Here is a 20,902-nt window from a genome sequence, read left to right as displayed (position 1 = left end):
TAACATGTTAGTTCCTGGAAAATAAATGTGTTGCAGAAGAACATAGAAAATCTTTTCCATGGCTAGAAAACCTCCAAAAAAATGCTTATAAAGTGCCCATAGGTTTTAGTGCGCTCATTTATTATGAGGCTGGAAGAAGCTGTGAGTCTTCTTAGGACAATGTCTGCATTATCTATGTTTTAATACTTTAATTTCAGTTCTTCATGGGACAAAAAGTGGTGACATATTCTGTACAGAGTTTTAAACTGCACTGTAACAACAAATGCCATCCTAGGTAAAGGATTAGTCTCGAAAATTGTACTTAATATATGCAAAAAGGATCAGGATATTAATTTAACCTGACTAGGGAGTAGATTATACTATAAATAGGACTCTCAGACTGCATCTACTGCAAGGCATTTCCTACAAAATCCATTGCATGTATATTTGCCCTAATCCTGTAATGTGATCCCCAGTCTAATCCTTACACCTAGCTATTATACTATACAAATTTTGCTATGCACAGAGAGCTGCGCATACATAAAGCTTTACTTGCTTGGATCCATTGCAGGATCAGAGCAAAGGCACTGCTTATAGATGGAACATATAGAAGTATATAAAGGATTTTGTACAGAAGGTAAGCTAACAGAGGATTGACACACCTGAAATCCCAAATTCTTGGAAATATTGAAAATAATTGAGAGGTCAAAATCTGAATAAAAACAAGGGTTCTCTAAGTTCAAAGTGTCACGTGTACTAGTGCAACCTATTTTGGAGCTGACAGGAGTTCAAGATTGACTTCTTCAGCCAAAGTCCAAAAATAACCTTTTGCTTCAGTCCTGTTGGGGGTTACCTGGGAGAAGAGCACACAAAAACAAGAGGGACGTGATTCCAGTATAAAACTCATCTTACTCCTGAATTCCATATTCTCGCAATTGTTTCAGTTACAGACAAAAATACTGTACTTTTTTTTTTTTTGGGCCTCTGCACAACTAAGCACTGCCTGCATCTCCTGCTGTTCACTCTCTTAGACCTGGTGTGCTGCCCACTCTTCTCTCCCTAGTTATCATCTCCTCCTACTTAGACCCCTTTAGCCTGATGTCGCATATGTTGCACCACAGATTTAGTCTAAGGCTTATTCCTATGCTAAACACGGTAACATTCACATATTAGATGTTTCCTTCTAATTTTCCTTTTCTATCTTCCTGCTTAGGATTTCTTTGCCAATAATGCCTTATTCTTTGACTGTATGGTGTTTTTTTTTCCTCCAAACTAACAATGGTGCTTTTTTCTGCAGTGTTCCTTTTCTATCTCTATCCCTTTGCAGTGTGTCTCTTCACAAATGTGTAAGTCAAAGTGTACATTTTCTTAAACATGTGAAGACACATGTTTAAGAAAATCTTTCCAAAATAAGAGTGTAAGGTGTATGTTTTTCTAATAAGGATGAAAACAGAGGTAGTTTATTTATTTATTTGTAAAGATGTAGAGTATCTTCTAGGTAGAAAAACATGACATATGACTACTGAAGTATCTTTACTAGTTCTCATGTTTAAATGGCCTCATGAGAAGAAAAACTAATGAAACTCTTATTAAGACAGGAAAGAAGTTGATGAGTTGGAGAAGATTAAAAAGCAGATCAATCAGTATTAAGGCTGATCTGTTATACTCTTGGTGGATCAAGTTACCCTCTTGTTCCTTAATTGCTTACAGTTTATTTGTTGTCTTCTGAAGAACTTCTAATGTAGAAATAAAATTTTTGATGTGCAGTAAATCCTTTTGGTTTTGTTTTTGTTTTTTTTTTTATTTTTAAACTATCATGTAATTGACTTAAATGGGAAGAAAAATATGGTGATCATTGGTATAACAGAAAAGTCATATAACCTGAACTGTAGTTAACAAAAGTTTTACCTAAAAGCTGTGGAAAATGGTTCCTATTGCTTTTCCCATCTTTCAGAAAGGACATATATATTGCAGTATCTTTACCAATTTTACATATTCTAGCTGATGCAAGGATTCTTAAAATAAGTCTAACCCACTTCAGTTATTTTAAAATCAGCACTTTTCTTTTCCTCATCCTCTTCGCTTCACTCTCTTCCTTCTCCAATTAGGAAACAAGGTATTATTACACTCAGTGTGCTGACAAATTTACTATTGCCTCAATAAGTTAAATGAAATACATGAAAGATTATCATGGGATACCCTCCCTACTTTGCCTTCAAACTTTTCAGCTTGACCAGTTAACCAATAATAAGTTATCTGCACTATTCTGGTTGCAAGTCGGTTTATACATGACTATACACACACTCTCTCTCTCTCTCTCCACCCCCCTATATATTTGTAAACTCTATATATTAATTTTTTTTTTTTTAATACCACACATATACCTGTGGTGTGTGGAGAGTTGTATGTATGTAAATACTTGTGTTTTGGGAGTAAGAAAGGAGCTGAGACGTAAAACAAAAATGCATAGCATTGCTTGTAAATTTGGAAGACTAAAGAACACTTTTGTATGTATGGGACATAGTTGGCTCTGGTTTGTATAGCTCTAACACACTGTAGTTAATCCTTTGTGCTGTGTCTTGAAATACTTGTGTTACTCAATTTTAGGTATCTAGCCATTGAGATAGATCACTAGTTTTTTATGGATTTCTCTTTTTGGTAACCATACCACTGTACCCATACTCAGGCTTCTGAATAAAGAATGACAACAATAATATCTGATAAAAAGATGGAAAATAAACTCCAGACTGTGTTTGAAAACTGAAAAGAGGGGGGAGGGGGAACAACCACCCCCCCTCTGTTTTCAGTAGGGATGGCAAATAACTCACAACTAACTCTTGGTAAAATATTTGGTCTTGGTGAGACTGTATTTTTAGTAATAGTCTCTTTTTTTTTTAAGTGCGTTTACACTTTATGGACAGGTATTTTGGAATTATGGTCATATATTTTAAAAAGATAAACACATCTTTCTATAACACTTTATGGAAGTTTTTAAGCCACTGCTTATGACATTTTAATGATACATCAAACACTTTTTGATCTCTCTGATTATTGCATTTACATTCTTCTATGGCAAAGATTAAAGACCTCAGGATACTTTTAAAGTATATGTCCATTAAGGTCACATACAATGTGTATTGAGGGAGAAGGTACATTTGACCTGCCATGACTATTAAACCTGAATTCTTACTGTGTAAAACAATGCTAAAAGAACTGAAGTTCACAAACATAGTCCAGTTATTGCTTATGCTTTATGAAAGATACTACAAAATACATTGATTATAACTATATAATGGGGAAACCCTCAATTTTCCTTATTGGGAGCTTCCTAAAGTAAAACTTACTACCTGGCTTAAAATATCGCTTGTTGACTTCTGTGAAGCTTGCTAGCTGCAGCTTTGAGAAAACAACTTTTTACTGTTCACTTCACACCCAAAACAAGCTATATAATTGAGTGGTATCCATATTTGCCATAAAAAACCTAAATGTCTAAGAACTTGGACCCATGTCTCTCTAGTAGGATATTTTTGTGGAAAAACTGCATGTCAGGTCTAATTTATGTATTCATTTTAAATGTCTCTTAAAAATACATTCATCATCATAGCACTAATTTCTATGTCTTTATGATATGAAGTGATAGAAATACTTGTACGTTACAAATATGGAACTCCTGAATGCTAACATGTTTTAGCTATTAATCTTACATTTTAATATGAGATTTTTCACTTTTTAAAATGCAGTAAAATCCAAGAGAGAAGAAGGAATAAAAAACAGTAATGCCACCCAGGCTTTTTATTAATGAATCCTCTGTCAAAGCAATTGCACTGAAAACAGAATTGAAGATGACATCTAATGAAATACTAGTCTCTGTTGCCTTTTTGCCTTTTGAGTTTTCTGTGTCTTGGTAGTCTTTTGTGACTTGCAGTGATTTATCAAAAAACAATGTTGCTGTCATTTACTGCTCTCTTGTCACTTCATGAATGGCCACCAAAATCTTAATTCGAATTAGCATCACAACACTGCTAGGGACCAGCATAGCTGTACTGTTTATTACTTTCAGCATTACCTGTGTTGTTTTGCAAGTCAGAAATACTATTAAAGTAAAAACAGCTGGTGGGTCTCATCCTGCTCTTTATTGCACTGGTGTAAGTCATGAAGAATACCACTGAATCATTTGGGTTCCATTAATGATATTGAGGAAGCTTAAGCCCTATATAAATTGTGTTCCAAAAATATCAGGTAGGTAACAGAGGAAACTATTTTCCACTTAGCCAGTTTAATCATTTAAAAAACAGGTGTACTTGTGAAGGAATTTGTGCTGTCTTCTGAGTTGTATTTTAATAACGGTGTTTGGAAAGTGATCATGCTAAACTGAAATTCCACTGGCAGAAAATTTAGATGCTTATTTCCTAGCATTCAGGGGATATCTGTGTGGAAACATGGTAGCATAATTTCTAATTAACTTCTGTGGATCTGTGGGAGGAGCCACTTTTTACTTCTGCATGTAGGAAGATCATGCTCAAGGCTTAAAAGCGAATCCCATATCTAGAGCTATGCTTGTGATTACTGTCTTTATTCAAAGCATCCTACTATGGCTCCTATACAAACAGTATCACTTCTTAAACTTTTAGGCTGAATTCTCCTTTGCTTTCACTGAGCACGATGTTACCTTGCAAATAATTCTGGTTTTGTACTCTGAACTGAAGCACATAAGATTATTTTTTATAATGAAATAGTTTTAAACTCCAAATCATAAATAAGTGAAGTTGCGATATTACTATAAAGAATATTCTCAACAGCTACATTTGTATTCACTGAGTATTCAAAGGAAAGAATTGGGAACAAAAATAACACTCATCATTAACAGGTCAACTGAAACAGCAACATTGTTTTGAGCTGTAGAATAATCTACAAGATCCTTTAACAACAACATTACCTTCAATGCCACAGTGAGGTAAACAGGCATGTGATATCTTTCATATCCAGGAAATACACAAATAAGACATTACAGTGCTCCAGTCTCTTCTAAATCCAACTTTCTATCTTTATTTTCTTGCATAGATTTTGAGAAGAAAACTTCTGTTCCCATTTAGTTAACCATAAGCTTCAGCTTCATCTCCAGAAGTGTGGTGTGATTTTTTTTTTTTTTTTTTGAGGGTTTAGGCTTAGTTTGGGGGGTTTTTTTGTTTTGTTTTCTGATGGAAACCAAACTTGATTCAAACTAGATAATGCTTATTCAGCTTTGGATGCTAATTCTGTGCATAGAGGTATGTTTCTCCTTTTAAGCAATATTTTTCCTATAAACAACGATTATTTTTTCTCACATGATGGTGCTCAATTAATGATAGAATAATTCAGTGTCTTGTTAATTCCTCATTGCTTGAAATGTGGTTCCATAACTTTCTGAACACTATCCAAACATCTCTTGAATGACAGCAGTTAATTTGTTTCTAGCTTTATCAGATGTTTTTGTAAAATTTGGTTGTTACACAAATATTAACAATATCCACACAATCCTTAGAGATGAGAACTATGATCTTTATTGACAGGAAAGTGGGAACAGAAATAGAAATTTTATAACCTTATTAATTTTGAGATCTGATATAGTCTATTTACCATTGACTCCTTTTCAGTTTGACAAGAAGATTATCTTCAGGTCTTAATTCACCTTCTACTTTCCAGAAGACATGAGGCAGCATCTCCTCTTTATACAAATCTGATGCACACTTGAAACCTGGGTCTGTGAATGTATGATGAGCTTTCTAACTATACAAGGACTAAATCAATATTGTATAGACCGTTATCATTCTATGTAGTTGAACAATATGAATAATGAAATTAAACCTGGTGTGTGTAATTTCCTCTATATTTTAAAAGGAAATACAAAACCATAAATTGCAGCCTAATATACAGGTGATATCAGTACAACTAGAACCTTTTGAATCTACCACGCTGATTTTTCAGTACATTAGTGAATGGCATGTCTGTGAACGTTGGTAAGTTTGCAGCCTTTATTTACACCAGCACAAAAAGGAAATGAGGCTTTTGCCAAAACGTTTCATAGGTATTTGCCAGCAGCAGAGGAAAAGTGAGGTCTGAATCTTTAACTTCATTCCAGATACCATCATGTATGGATTCTTCTGCTTTCTTCCCCTGTACTTCACTTGTTTGACCATTTCCTCCCCAAATTGTCCATGATCCAATCCTGTATTTTCCCCATGTCATTTTGTTTAGCTAGCTAGCTCCAGTTTCCTCTCTCACTTTTCACCCTGTTCCTGGTGTTTTGCCCCATTGTTTCAGAGCTGCTCTGCTTCATCTCCTGCTGCTCATCTTCTATCTCATTCCCGTTGACTCTAATTCAGCTGGGATATATTTCCTAATGACCTTTTTGGTTTTTGCTTCTCCTGACTTCTACTTTTTGTCTAAGGCCTCAAGGGTTTCCAGGTTCCCCGCAGAGCTCCGGCTTTTCCTTACTCTGACATCTACTTCCCGTTTGCCCTCATGCATTTCATCCCAACTACTTATCATGTCCCAGGCCCATTCCCTAGTATGGCTCCTCCTTCACATTATGTTCCAGGGAGTTTCTTTTTCATTTGCTGAGATTTCTCAACGTGTACTTTTCCTCCTCCCTTCAATCTTGAAAATGGATGAAATTTATTTTTAGATGAAATATTCCAGAGATATGTTCTGTCTGAAGTAGATTGTCACATTTCACAAAACCTTACACAATAGAAAACATGGTCTTATAGTAGGAATTGCTGGCAGATGTGTAATTACATGTAGGTCTCCATAACCCACATAATGTATGAGCAGCACTTACTGGGTCAGACCAAGGGTCTGCCTTGCCCAATATCATTTCTCCACTGTGACTAGCAGCAGATAGTGGGGGAAGAGCGTGCTGACGAGACGAGTATTGTAACCCTTTTTCTTGCAAGCTTTCCCAGTTTATAGCAGCTTAGTCGCCTCCTGGGACAGAGGTGCTATCTTTGTATTTAAACTTCGACCCAGACTGTCCCTCGCTTGGCAGAGCTTCAATTATGCAGCTTTATTGTTGAAAAGTTCTATTGTTGGCCTATGGACAATGAAAGAAAGAGGCCAGCATTTCTTTCAGCACAATGGTCATTTATTAGGATAATACTCTTAACACCCACTACTTGAGACTAAATTAGCCTGTTCATGGCAGATGAACAGCAGGATGCCATTCTTTGCCCTTTCCTAGTACGTTCAGACTCTTTTATGATTCCCTTTTTTCCATTGGGTGCCCAGGTTAACAAACAAATAAGTGGGTGGCAATTTCAAGCACAAAAGTAAGCTGCAGGCAGTCCTTACAGATTGTTAATTTGATTTTCACTAACTGTTTTCATTTACATAATTGTAGCAGGTAAGTTGAGGTCAAGTGCTTATGCCAGGGAAGCAATAAGCAGCTCCTAACTTGTATTATGAGGTAATTTGTGGTACTGCGGTGTATTAATCAAGCGACTTGGAAAATGTGCTTTAGGTTAAATTATAGATGAAGAAAAAGAGGTGTGCAATTATGACCAAAAATGCTACAACATGTTGCTCCTTGCATATGTTCTGTGCAAAACTCTGCCCATGCGCTCATTTCTGGGTAACTAGCAACATCTAAAAAGATTATACAGTGCCTCAAAATGTAATGTGCTATGTTAAATGCCCAAGTAGCTGTGGGTAAGTGGGAGGAAATGTATGGCTGAGATCATATTTTACACACTGTTGAGTAATTTGAAGCAACAAACTTTCTTAGATCATACTTCTGGTCTAAATTGTAAGCCCCTGACTAAATTTCATTTGCAACATAGATGCTAATGGCAACCTGAAGTGTAGCAGCAGTGCTATTAGTCCCTCGTCTCTCAGCTCTGGTACTATCTTGCTATAAATTTTTTATATTTTGAATTCAGCAAAATGCTCTCCAGTAAACAGAGGAATACAGAGAGTGGGCTATTTACCTGGAGTGGATATAGATTTATACACAAAAATCAAAGTTAGATTTCAACTCTTGTTTATCTCTCCTTGCCAGTAAAAATATGTAATCTTTTAAAGACAGTGCCTAGGTATCCTAGATACTCAAATTCAAAATTAATATAGCAGAATTAAAAGCTGATTTCCTGAAAGAAGATAAAAATAATCTGGTTTTGTATTTTACCTTTTCTTAAAAGTTTAAAAAAAAAAAAAGGAAAAAGAAAAGACAAAACTATTTCAGACTATTCAGAGTCCCTAGTTTACATTTTGCTAAAATGTTAAGAAATAATTTTCCAGAACTTGACTACAAAGTTTCAGCTGCTCCTTCACCTCCCTCTTAAATACTCTCAGCTGTTCTGTCTCTGCTTTCCTGAACTTTTTGTTCTCAGCTCACTGAAATTTCAACCTGCTAAACTTGTCTGCTTTGAACTACTCCAGACTTAATATTTCCATGTTTTGCAACTAAGTCTCTGAAGTTAAGTACCAGTCTGTATTAAGGAGGATTACCTTTGTGAGTAAAAGATTGTAGAATATGCCAAATTCAAGTGCAAAATAGGATGCTACACTTCAGTTTCTCTTCTTATGTAGTTTGAGGCTTTTTGTTGTGTATCTCATTTTTGTAAAATGTTTCATTAACTACCCAAACTTTTCTGAAGTAAATTATTTTGTGGTGTGTACAACACAAACATAATTTTTCAAAAGCTTAATTGTTACCAATTCTTCATAGTACATACCTATTGTCATAACCAATCTGTAACAGTATGCCATGATAGCGAGTATTTGTAAAACACAACAAACTTCCTCTTTCCTGAAGTTCTCACAGTTGAAGAGGCCTCCAGCACGTTCTCCTTATAGAGAATTTGGTATTGTCCCTCCGTCTTGTGCATCACCAGGTTTTCATTGTCGGTAGAGCTTTCACTGCCATTGCTATCACCTTCCCCTCGCCAGTGGTGCATACATTTCAATAACTAATTTGTGCTCACCATTATCAACATGGAACATCATCATCTGGCAGCTATCCATCCTTTTTGGCATGTGTATTTGTGTAATTGTTTGGGGTTTGTTTGGGTTTTTTCCTCAAGTTAAGCCCTAAGGCTTTATTTAAACATTTCCTGTCTCATGGTTGTTAAGAAATTTCCATGGACTCTTAATAAAGCTCTAAACTTACCGAAGCTGTTACGTCATAGAGCCCTCAAAACAGCATGATGTTTAGAGCTCAGACTTTGTGTTGTGTGTGAGGAAGTACAGTATTAGCCACTTATGGGCTGGCAGAATTATTAGATGGTGATTTGACTTCTCTGGAAAATTGTATCCTTTTTTTTCCTCTTTTGTGGTGATTTTGGGTGAGTCAAAATTGAGAAATACATTTCTATCTTTAAACGTATACAGAGGTTACTGTCTCCTGACCGCCTGTAGTAGGATTGAGAATATATTCCTTTCTCCTTCACTGTATCCCTACTTAGATGGCGTTTGGGGCAGGTCATGGAGAAGAATGGAAGCTGAAACACGACCACAGTGCACAGGCTACAACATATGCGATTCCCTTGGCAGATTTCAAAGGTTCAGATTTACCTTAAGAGCCTCTGTTGCTGAGCACTTTGACAGAAGTGAAAATCTGATTGTGCTCTTCTGGATTTTGCAAGTATTGGAACAGGATTTTCTTTATTTCATCAGTAGGGACATGCCGTAGCATCAAACCTAACTACAAGTGTAATACCTGCCAGTGAGACTAAATGGAAAGCTATCAAGAGAAGTTAATTTTGAGGCTCTGCTTATATTGAACTGGAAGATGTGAGAATAATTTTGAAAAAGAAAATTAACAATTGCTGGCATCCAGTATTAAAAATTGTACATTTTAAGGACAAGATTAGTGATTCCTAATGAAGGTAAAAGCCTGCCATGAATTGGAAGTTTATCAGCTAACTGTGAAACTGATAGCGCTGTGAGGTCTTGGAGATTTCCAAAGTAATAGTGACTGTAAAGAGTCTCCCTTTTCACATGCCACTTCTGAAAACTGAGCTGGCAGCTCTATATCAGCTATTTTGTACAGGCTTCCAGTACAAGGAGAATTGGACAGATTCATGATCTCAGTAAAATACTGCTGTGTTCTTCAGAGCCAAGGTGGGGTTACCGTGGGTAGACTTTATATTATGCTACAGAACCTATGCATCAGCATTTTCTGAGGTTTGGGGTTTGGTTTTTTTCCCTTTTAATTATCCATCATAACGAAAGACCCTTTTTGTCCCTCCTGGAGCCTCTCTCTGTGCTGCTTATCCTAAAAAGTGGGAATCAAAGTCCTTTATCCATCTGGAGAAAGGGAGAAGCGCAAATAAATGCAAATAGCAAGAAATAAAAATAGCAATACTGTAAAATAGCAAAAGACCGACAGGCTTCTCCTCCATAATGCACAGTGGCTTTGTAGATTAGGGTGTGTACTCACACTTCTTTTCTCCAGTGTCTTTTAGTCCTGAAAGAGCACGGAGAAGTTTTGCCACAGTAAGTGAAATGACTATACCATGGGGCATTATCTGGCAGCATTTAAAGAGCCATGGTACCAGCCTGAGCAAGTTACTTATCCCAATGTGGGAGCAGCTGGTGTGCCTGCTGCTTTTTTTTTTTTTTTTTTAATTTACACATTAGACCTCCTGGGCTAGGATCTAAGTCTCGATTCTCTCTTTGGTTGGCAAAAGAATAATTTATTTCTTCCAGGAATTTTTCAGGGAGGAATTTCCAAGAAATGATCTATGAAATATTCACAATGAAGTTGAAAATGCCTATCCCTTAAATAAATAAACAAAATAGCCTCAACATGCAAATAACACATGAGAGCACGCACCTGATGGAGCAGTCTCCATGTTCTAGTCTCGCTCTCCCGATTAACATCTAGAGGGGGACTTGCTGTACACGTCAATACAGCGTTTCTCCTTTCAACAGAGTAAGATCCCGTGCTTTACCCTGCAATATCGTTACTCACGAAACAGGGTGCATGTGAGCTAATATGCCTCAAGCCTAGGAAACTTTTTATGTGCCAGAGCTGAGAGCTGGACGGCTCAGGCCGGGATGGGGGGCGGAGGAGGGCCCGGCAGCCCCAGGGCGGCCGCTGGTGCCCGTGCTGCTCCCGCCCCGCTCCGGCCGCAGGTAGATAAAGGTTGCTCTTCCCCCTCTCCCTGCCCTCTCCGCAGCCCGTCCTCCCTCACGGCCGCTCTCTGCCGGCGCCCCCCTCCCCCTTTGCGGGAGGCGAGGGGAGGGGGCGCGGGCGCTGCTGGCCGGGGGGCGCGGCGCTCCTGGGCGGTGGCTCCGCACCTGGGCGGTGGCTCCGCACCTGTGCGCGGCGCTCCGCGGCCGCCCCGCCCGGCAGCCAGCGGCGGGGGCGGGAGCGCTCTGCGGTGCCGGGGCTGACGAGCGGGGGGCTCCCGGAGGCGGCGCGGCGGCATCCCCGTCCTCCTCCCCATCCTTCCCTCTCTCCCTCCGCCTCCTCCCTCCCTTCCCCTGGGCGCCCTCCGCACTTTCTTCTCGAACCACCCTCGTAGGCAAACTTTGATGGGGAACCTCGCACCGCGCTGGAAAAATGCCGGTTATGAAGGGATTACTGGCACCCCAGAACACCTTCCTCGACACCATCGCCACCCGGTTTGACGGCACACGTGAGTCCGGGCTGGGGCAGCGGGCGTCGGCTCCGGGCGCCCAGAGAAGGGGATGCACGGGGGGCACTGTGCATACGATGGGAGCCTCCTCTTCCCTCCCCTCCGCCCTCCGGGGGTTCCCCTGGTATCAGAAGCCGGCAACGAGGTGGGGGAAGCGAGGGAGCTCCCAGCCTCTCCCGCTCTCCTGCCTGGCTGCTCCACAGCTTTGCAGGTGAGGAGGGTGCTGGGTCCCCCCTCCTCCCGACCCCCTGCGCGGGGGCTCCGGGAGGGCCGGGGCCAGGGCGAGCCGGTCTGCCGCTGGAGCCAGGATCTCTGCAGGAAAGTTGTGCGCTGGGCTGGGGCTTCGCCCCGTGCCCCTGGCAGCCGAGAGACTGCGAGGGAAAGGCAGGCTTCAGAGCCTGGGCAGGGCTTTGGCAGGAGGTTTGGGGATTTTTTTTTTCCTTTATTACCCCCAGCCCGGCTATTAAATCTCCCTAAAAGCTGAATTCCTGTAAGTCGGGCTCAGCAGTGGCAGCAGCTGTTGCAGGGTGTTAGCGGAGGGAGGGAGGGAGGGAGGAAGGAAGGGCCCTTCAGCGGCAGCTCGGCGCTGGCAGCGGCGTCCGGCTGCAGCACCATGGACGGGGCCCGGCCCCACGCGGGTCCCGGCGGGGCGGCGCGGGGCTCCGCTCCGCTCCCCGCCGCCCACGGCTCCTCCCGCGGCGCCCGCCTCGGCCCCGCTCGGCAGCTCCCCTGGCCAGGCGCTGCCTTAACGTGCGAGGCTGGCTCCCGTGCGGGAAGTTGGCTTGCTCCCCTGCGACTGTGGGTTAGGAGTTGCCCGTATCTCGAGTTTTGTTTCTTCTTTGGGGGGGGGGGGGGGGGGAGAGCGCAGATTTGGGCCAAAATGAACTCCCTTTCCTTTAAAAACCATCCAGACATCCAAAGCAGAGGAAAAACAAACTCTGATTTGAGTTACTGTCAGCTGTTTCTTGACTGAAAATGTTGCAATCTAATGGGTTTGATATCTTCTTGATTATGTATCTATCAGCATTTTCTCAATGGTTCAGTTAGTGTGTGATTAAGACAACTGAACTGTGATTACTGTATCAATAAGTTGTAAAATGTCAAGAAAATTATACAGTCGCTGAGATCAATTGCAGAGAAGCACAGAGCTGCACTATAACTGCTCTGCTAGTCTGAGGATACATAGCTAATTATGATTCAGTGCTGTATTTAATTGATACTTCGTTATAAAGCAATCCCTCTTAAGGCTACTTAGATATTCCTTTGACTACGGAACTCAAAGTCCTTTTCCCCCATCCTCCACCCTTTTATTTTCTATAAAGCATATGGGTACTATTTACTGCATATTGAAGCATGCAGCTCTAATAGCAGTTTTGTTGCCGATACTGTCGTTTGCCAGAAAAGCAGTTCTTCCCTGCCTTGTGCTCAGGACCCTCCCCCTTTACAATGGCTTCCTTTCAAAGGATGAAGCACACAGCCTGTGAGCTGTACACACAAACATTTCATCAATTCTATATTGTTCTTCAAAGATCCAATTTAGCAAGCAACATTAGTGATGAAATGCAGGTCTTTTATTAAACAAACACTAGAAAAATGTCTAATCCCTGTGTTCTCAGTGACACTGACAGACAAGTGCGGTAGTAAGTTTATTGCTTATCTGAATTCTATAGCCAAATGTAGGTACTTTTTTAAAGCAATAATTCTACTAACCTTCGTGAAGTCAATTGGGCCAATATGTTCTTAAACAAGACAAAACAGGCCCCAGTGTCTTACTTTGAAATCCCTAATGCTAACAACTCATCTATTTTTTCCTGGGATGTAATTGAAAAAGAATGTAATTAAGTATTTAAGTACCTCAAGAAAATGCAGCGCATTATATTTTATTACAGGCAGTGAATTTTTTCTTTTTGGTTAGCATTTCAGAATTTGGCTTAAATATTAAACAGGCCTAATCTAGAAGTCATCATTGTATGATTATCAGCATGTAAAATATTCCCAGAAGTTCACAAGGGAAGACTTTTTATGAACTATGTAGTCTTACATCTAATAAAACTTTGGAGGATGGTACTTTTCTATGGAAAACTGGTAGCATGTCTCTTAATTTAAAGAATAACATAACATCTCTTTTAGAGTGCTAGAGTAAAGTGATGAATCAACTTAATGTTTTTCTGAAACAGTTATGTATACCAATCAATATCATAGCTCAATTTAAAATCTTCACAAATAGCTCATCTCCTTTGTTGCTTTGATACAACGTATTTTTTTCCTTTAAAATGATAGATTTAAATATAAAAATATTGATTCTTTAACTGACAATTTTTTTTCAAATAAAGAAATGCAATTTTGCAAAATGTGTATACATATCTGAGCATCAAGTACAAACATTAAAGCAAATTTTGTTTTCATTTAAATTGTCCAGGTGGTATTACTGAGGTTGTTCAAGTGGCTGAAGCTAGAAGTAATACTGATGGCTAATCCTTGGAGGAGTCGGTCCCGTGTCTTACTAGTTTTATAGGCGATGCAGTCTGTGAAAGGAATAGAACTGATGCATGGCACTGCACCTGAGGCTGTGTTTCCTAACTTTGACCTCATACATGATGATATTCAAATGTTAAAATATGGTTTTGTGTCATAGGGCTTTTTTTTTAGTTTGTTGTTTTAACGTAGTCTGTAGTTAACAGACCTCCTTTCATTTTAAGCCTCTGGGAAGGATATATTATGTTGTCATCAGTGATAGACTAATCCACCAATGCATCTTTAATCCAGAAGAGGGATAATTCTAATTCTGGGCAGCAGTGCAAGAAAGGATTCCAGATAATATTAGAAAATATGCTTTGCTTTGCACAGAACTCTTCAAAAATTCATTTACATAAGTCTTTTAATTTTACTACTGCAACAATTTATGTCTAATTAGCAATTATAAATCACATTATGAAAAAATTACACATCTCAAAAAAGCATAGATAACAACCGCTTGACAGATACGTCAGCTGCTCAGAATTCTCACAGTAGATAGTCTAGATTAATGTTGGGGTGACTCTTAGCTGTGCAGGAGATCCCAAAGATCTCCTTCTGCAAAGTTGCCATTACCTGTGTTGCATATGTGGAAGACAGCATTAAGGGTTTGCCTATCTGGATTTCCATGACAGAGCTCTTGGATCTGCCTATGTGCAATTATATCTTCGCCTTCTTACAACTCTGAACTGGCTTTTGTGTTCCTGACATTGTAGTTTAAGTCAATGCTTTCTCAAAGGGCTTCCCCCCTGCCCCTGCCGATAACTAAGCACCAGGTTATACAAATACTTTCCCTCCCCTCTGTTAGCGATGTGTTTATGTGGCTATTGCTCACTCAGAAAACAAACATACACATTTTCAAAGTAGTAAGTTGTGGTTTGGGTTTTCGGTGTTTTTTTTTCTTTTTTTTTTTTTTCAGATTTTCAAGACAATATTACTTTCAAGTGTGAAAATATTTCAAATATAAGCCTATAATTAACCCCCCCAAATATTATGAAACTAAATGTCTGAAGTTATTTACTTCACTTCAGGTTTTTGAATGGAAAATTTGTACATTTTTGCTTCTTATCCCTATTTAGATTAGGAGAAGCATTCAGAAACGGTTGCATGGTAGAAAATTATGTTCTATTGCTTTCTCACATACGTATATATAAAAATACATACTCTGTATGTACTATTTATTTATTCAAATAGATAAATCCACACCAGAGGTGGTTGTTTCTAGAAATTTGTGATACTTTCTCAGACAGGAAAGCTAAAAGAGATTCAACAAATGGCCTCATTAATTCATATTTTAAAAAGTACAAAATTTTGTGTACAGTTATACTATAAAATGGCAGCTGAAGTTCTATAATTATCTCTTGTGTCTATCAAATATGATCAGTTTCCAAATTAAGTGTGTACTTCCACATCCTTATTAACAATCTTGTATGATCAGTCTAATCTGAAGATCAAGCTGAGTTAATTCCTTCTTGCTCACTGTCAATGGTGATAATTTGATAATTCCATATTTGTAGAACAACTTCTACATTCAGATTTGTTTTCCAATTAAAAACTTGCTCAAGTATTAACAAACAGAACTTTGTACCTAAGCAGCAATTTTCATAGCTTTTTTTTTTTTTTTTTTTTGTCCTTACCAATCACATGGGTTCAGTTTTCCAGTTGCTTTAGTTACCCCTGAGGGGTGATCAAAAGGTACCTGATGAGAACATACAGGTTTAAGCATATCAAATTTAGTGGCAGCGTGCTTCCACTGGCGTCGTGGGTAGCACCAGGTTGTCTCTTTCAAATAATCAGCAGTTGGTACAGAACTGAAAGCCTTTGTATACATTGACCTTCCCACATTGCAGGGGCAGATAGCTTGCGTTCCTCCCCTGCTCCTCCCCGGCCACCCCCATGATTTGCTTTTTATGCTTACCTCTGGTAAGGTCTGCCAGGTTGAGCCAATGCACTAACACTTTGTGCAGCTTTGTCATCAAATTCTGTGTCTCATTCAGATTGAATCCTACCCTCTCTAGACTAGTCAATGTGCTGCTTAATCATAACGTGGTTGTCACAAAAACTTCAAAGGCAGCAAAGCACTTCTTGGCTACTGATGCTACTCAGCAGTTCACCCCCAAATGGGCTCAAGGAATTTCAACAGTGTCGGGTGTAGGAAAACAACGGCTGAGCTTTCCAGGTGGAGGATGGTATTGATTAGACTCCAGGATCGGAATGGTCAACCTCCCAAAGACAAAAGCTTGTGACCAAAGAAGGGTGAAAGGCTCAACCTATGATAAGCACTGATCAACATTAAAGAGGCTTCCAAGCAGTGACAGTGGAAAAGCTGGTGGCCTGTCAAACCCTCCCTCTGAAGAAGTGGAAGTGCAATGAAGGTGGTCTAGTTCTTTCTGCTACAGATCAAGTTAGTCAGCTAGAGGAAAACTTCCAAAGATACATATATAGTTGGTCTTCTGTTATGCAGAGTAATTTTGCCCTTTTGCTTATATCCTTGGATAAGTAAATAATGTGTTGTTTTGAGTGAATCCTGTATTTGTCACTGCAAGAGTGTACTGTCAACACAAGAAAAAATCTTGCTTGCTCAGAGCACAAAGAAAGCAAATGCTTTCCTTTCTGTACTTGTCTCTGTAAGACATGGCCTGTGTTGCAGCTCGATGTAGCTCTGTTACTAAAAAAAAGGCAAATGTGATTTTGAATATAAATCAGGGGTCAGATGTTGGAATCTGTGTTGTGCTGTTGCTCTTCGCTGGAAGTAACCAAGAGGCTAGATTAAGCAGCCACTTGAAAAATCCTTTCCTCTTCTTTCGGCACAAGTGTTGGGGGTGTAGAACCTCATAATTTAAGGTGGTTTTATTTGGATGATCTTTGCTTTCAGCAGCTATAGTAATTTCTGATTCTAACTTGAGCTGAAGTTGGACCTGAAAGACACAATTGGAGGGGTTCAGAGGCATCTTAGGGTGACACTTCTTAACTAATTCTTGAGTTCTGGTCCTAAGGATCTGGTTCAAGGAAAAAAAAGTGTGCAGGTGCCATTTTTAATACCTAGTCACTGGATTATTCTTTAAAATCATGAAAATTTGTTATTACTGTATGTTTTATTCAGAGAACATATTATTGCTAGAGAAAATACTGATGTATTCGAATTGTCAGATGGTGTTCTCTTGTTTTTCACTAGACAGAAAGAACTTAGAATCACAATCCTGCAGCGCACCCATTCAGAGGGCTATGTAACTCATTAAGCACACCACTTTTAAGTCTATGGTTCCAGGTTAATGCTTGTAAATGTAAAGTTAGACTAGTTGCCCACACTGTTATTTCAGAAGTAAACTCTCTATTTGAATTCAAGATGAGCATTTGAAATTTAAGAGTGGAAAAGAGTCATTAAGTAAGGGATTTTTTTTTTTTTTTCTGAATAATACAAAAATATTATCTCACTATTGTTTCTGGGTAGAATTTTATATGTGAGCCTAAGAAACCTGATACTCAGTGCAGTGATCAAAACAAATGTGTATATTTGAATTTACATATATTTGAATGAATTTATACTTTGTCAATGGATTACAGAAGAAACTCTTTAGAGGGTTTCTAAATCTTAGATGATTATCAGAATTCCCACTAGAGATGTTCTGTAAATCTACTCTCTTTCTTCTCCAAATGTATGATACTATTTTCTTCTCTGATAAATTTCAATGAGTAAATGTTTGCTCTGAAAATAGATTTATCTTATTGTTATCATTGCATTTATACATTCAACTTCTGTTTTATTCTGTTTTTATTTTGTTTATGCAGGAAGCAATTTTATATACATTCGCAGTCTTTTTGGGTGCAAAGAAAACGTGCTCAGAGTATTGTTCAGAGCAACAGAACAATAGAATTACAACAAAAACACTGCCTCGAGCACATGTAAAAGTGTAAGCAAATATATGCATTAATATATTACAATAAATCAGGAAAGGTATGGGTTTACAGAGCATTAACTACTGTTAGTACTATTCTGATGTAATGTATTTTTGAAAGAGAAGTTGCATGTATTACATCAGCTGTAGCCTGGAAAAGGTGAACACAGGCAATTGCTACAGTAGTTCTGCATTTTCGCAAGCTAGCCTACCTTACCTCCTGTTAAAGTGACTAGAAGTAAAGAGCAATTAAGGAACAACCTGCTCCTAAAGTAATGCTGTTTCCTGCCCACTCAATCTAAAAATAAACAAACATGAAAGAGAGAAAAAAGCAAGTGGGGGAGAGAGAAAGAAACAAATGAAGCATTCTCAAACTGCAGACAGGAGAGAGACTTCCTCAACAGTAAGAAAAGTCGTCTTTTGGAGTTTCTCTTGCCAAACGCTTCTGGCTCCTTCTGTTTTCTGGGACCGATAATAGTATTCAAAGGCTTTTGAACAGGTGTTGTTCTTAAAATACTAACATATTCAACATTGAGCTTGACATTACATACCTTCTGAGCATCCCTAAAGCTTAATGCTGGGCTGTCTATCATTTCAAGGACAGCTGAAGACAGCTGTCTTATGTTATGGAGAAACATCTTGTCTTCCCTGTTCCCTGTTGATCTTAGATGCAGGACTTAAGAAAAGTGGTCCACTATCTTATGATGCTGCAATGATTTGCCCCTTTTCAAGGAAGGGTGATTTGTTTGTTGTTGTTGGGGGGGGGTTGTTTGTTTGTTTGGGTAGGGTTTTTTTTCCCTCCTCACAAGTCATCTCTTCTATTTTCAGTGGTTGCTTAAGACTAGGTGTAGAGCTTTCTCATCCCCTGAGAGAAACCTAGGTTGAGTCAGTTGTCCCTGGGTCTTCAAGAGACACTTTTCAGAACATATTTTTGAGAATTCATGGCCAATTTAATTATTTTCCATTAATGTTTGTCATCAGATTACATAAAAAGCATTCAGAATTCTGTTGTATTTTATCCTTAAAGCAGCAATGCTTCTTTATGAAGATTAGTGAACTCCAATAGGGACACACTTATTTTGCGTAAGGAAGAAAGTAAATAAGCAGTAACAAGGATAGCCAAGGCAACTGTCCTAAAGACTTCCAAAGTGTTCCCTCTCAAGTGGAATGAAGAAGGTAACTGGTTCTATAGCTGAGTTTGTCCATCCTTGAGATATTAGGAAAAGTATTGAAAATACAAGTAAAACAACTGCCGTTACCATCTAGGTTTTTCACAGAATTTTGTAATGGCAAACTGGTAACATGCAAAGTCAATTTTTTGGTAAAAATGAAAGAAAATAAAGCCCAGTTTTAAAAATTTCTGGCCTAACTCTACTATCAGTGAAGCCGATACAAAATTTATTCCTGTTATAATAAAATTTTTTACTTCAGTGAGCGCAGAAGTGTTCAGGTACAACTTTTACCATGGTGTGTTAGAATTTTGCAAATCCCTGAGATAGGTTTTAGCAGTTTTGCAACTAAAGTCTGTCTCTTTCTTGGAGTGACTGTAGATGTATCTTGCTGAGCTCACTGAAACTGTATCAGTATCTTATTTAGGTAAATGAGTGAGGAGTCTGGCCCAAGACCTTAAATGACTTTTCCATATAGTACCTTAGCTTTTCTTATTCTTTCTAGTAAAAGTATTAAAAAAATATTCATGCACTAAGTACAAAAAAATCTTCCTTAGTACCAAACACAAAATAGAAATGCAAAAATCTTATGTCTGTGTTTCAGGAAATATGAATTTATGCACTCTTAAGAACGAAACATGAAATATCAGGAAATTATCTCCTTTAGAATTCACAGTATTTGACAAATAGTTAAAAGAAGTTAACACAAGTTATAATGGAGAAAATTATTCATAGATCCAACAAATAGGGGAGGGAAAAAAAAAGCAAATTTGTTGTCACAAATTTTTTTTTTTTAATAGATCAGTAATAAAAATGTAAATACATCCATGCATTGAGTCTGGGTTAAACCTTTCTTGTGTCAAAAGAAGAAATAGAAGAAAAACAACTGTGACACAATCCAACTTGAGTTTTCTTTAATAAAGACACTTAATCTATCATTACTTTTTAATAATTTAATGCAAGAGGTCTTGTTTACAATAAAGGAATTAAATGTCAGTATTTAAATGTTTTACCTCTAGGGGGATGTAGGGAGTTTTGAGGTATTATTATACAAAGCTGTAATTGTTCCCTTTTGAAGAGAAAACAGCTTCCAGTGTGCCAGCATTGAATCCACTTTTTCTCTAGGCATTACTTATGACAGCTAGGAGTCCAGGTTCCAGCTTTTAAGACTTTTAAGGGTTGAAAGTTGCCAGGGTTATTTTGATTTTCCTTCAATTTGAACCTATAGAAATAAAGAAAGATTCATCTGGACAGCATGGACCTGAAACTCATTACTACAGCTTTTTTTGGTGCCCTTTTCTTTTTGCCTTCCATCTCCCTCAACAGCTTGTTATGATACGTGACTAGACATCTTATTCCAAATGTATGAAGGAGAACTCTAAGCTGGTCATTTTGTCATTTATTTGATTTTTACGACGACAAAATTGTCCTAAGACAAATAGCATGATGGTTTTTTTTTCCTAAATGTCAGATATCTCCTGTGATGAGAAGAGTATGTTTTTGCATAAATTGTGCCTTTTCTTACATTTTGGAATTATCGACGATAAGAAACATAATATGAATATTATATTGTTTTAGAGGAAAATATTTTTGTAGGAAAAACAAATTCTTTGTGGTAGATCAAACACCTTTGGTGGGTAAAAGAATTTCAATAAATTAATAATAATCACAGTATATCAGCAATAAGTTGATTTTTTTTAATGATCTAAATGAAAATACACAA

At 38.4% G+C, this 20,902-nt stretch overlaps 1 protein-coding gene across 1 annotated transcript in view; it reads left to right on the top strand.

The window, feature by feature from the left end:
* The first annotated feature begins 11,524 nt into the window (after nucleotides 1-11,524).
* Nucleotides 11,525-20,902, top strand: part of KCNH8 (potassium voltage-gated channel subfamily H member 8) — a 204,339-nt gene continuing 194,961 nt past the window's right edge. Inside the window, exon 1 of the mRNA XM_076332319.1 lies at nucleotides 11,525-11,600. Within this exon, the coding sequence (XP_076188434.1) occupies nucleotides 11,525-11,600 (76 nt within the window). The remainder of the gene's footprint in view (nucleotides 11,601-20,902) is intronic.

The sequence above is a fragment of the Aptenodytes patagonicus genome, chromosome 2 (genome assembly GCF_965638725.1).
Source record: "Aptenodytes patagonicus chromosome 2, bAptPat1.pri.cur, whole genome shotgun sequence".
Classification (NCBI taxonomy): domain Eukaryota; kingdom Metazoa; phylum Chordata; class Aves; order Sphenisciformes; family Spheniscidae; genus Aptenodytes; species Aptenodytes patagonicus.
The sequence above is the reverse complement of the archived record's forward strand: the minus strand, read 5'-3'. Positions and strand labels throughout refer to the sequence as shown.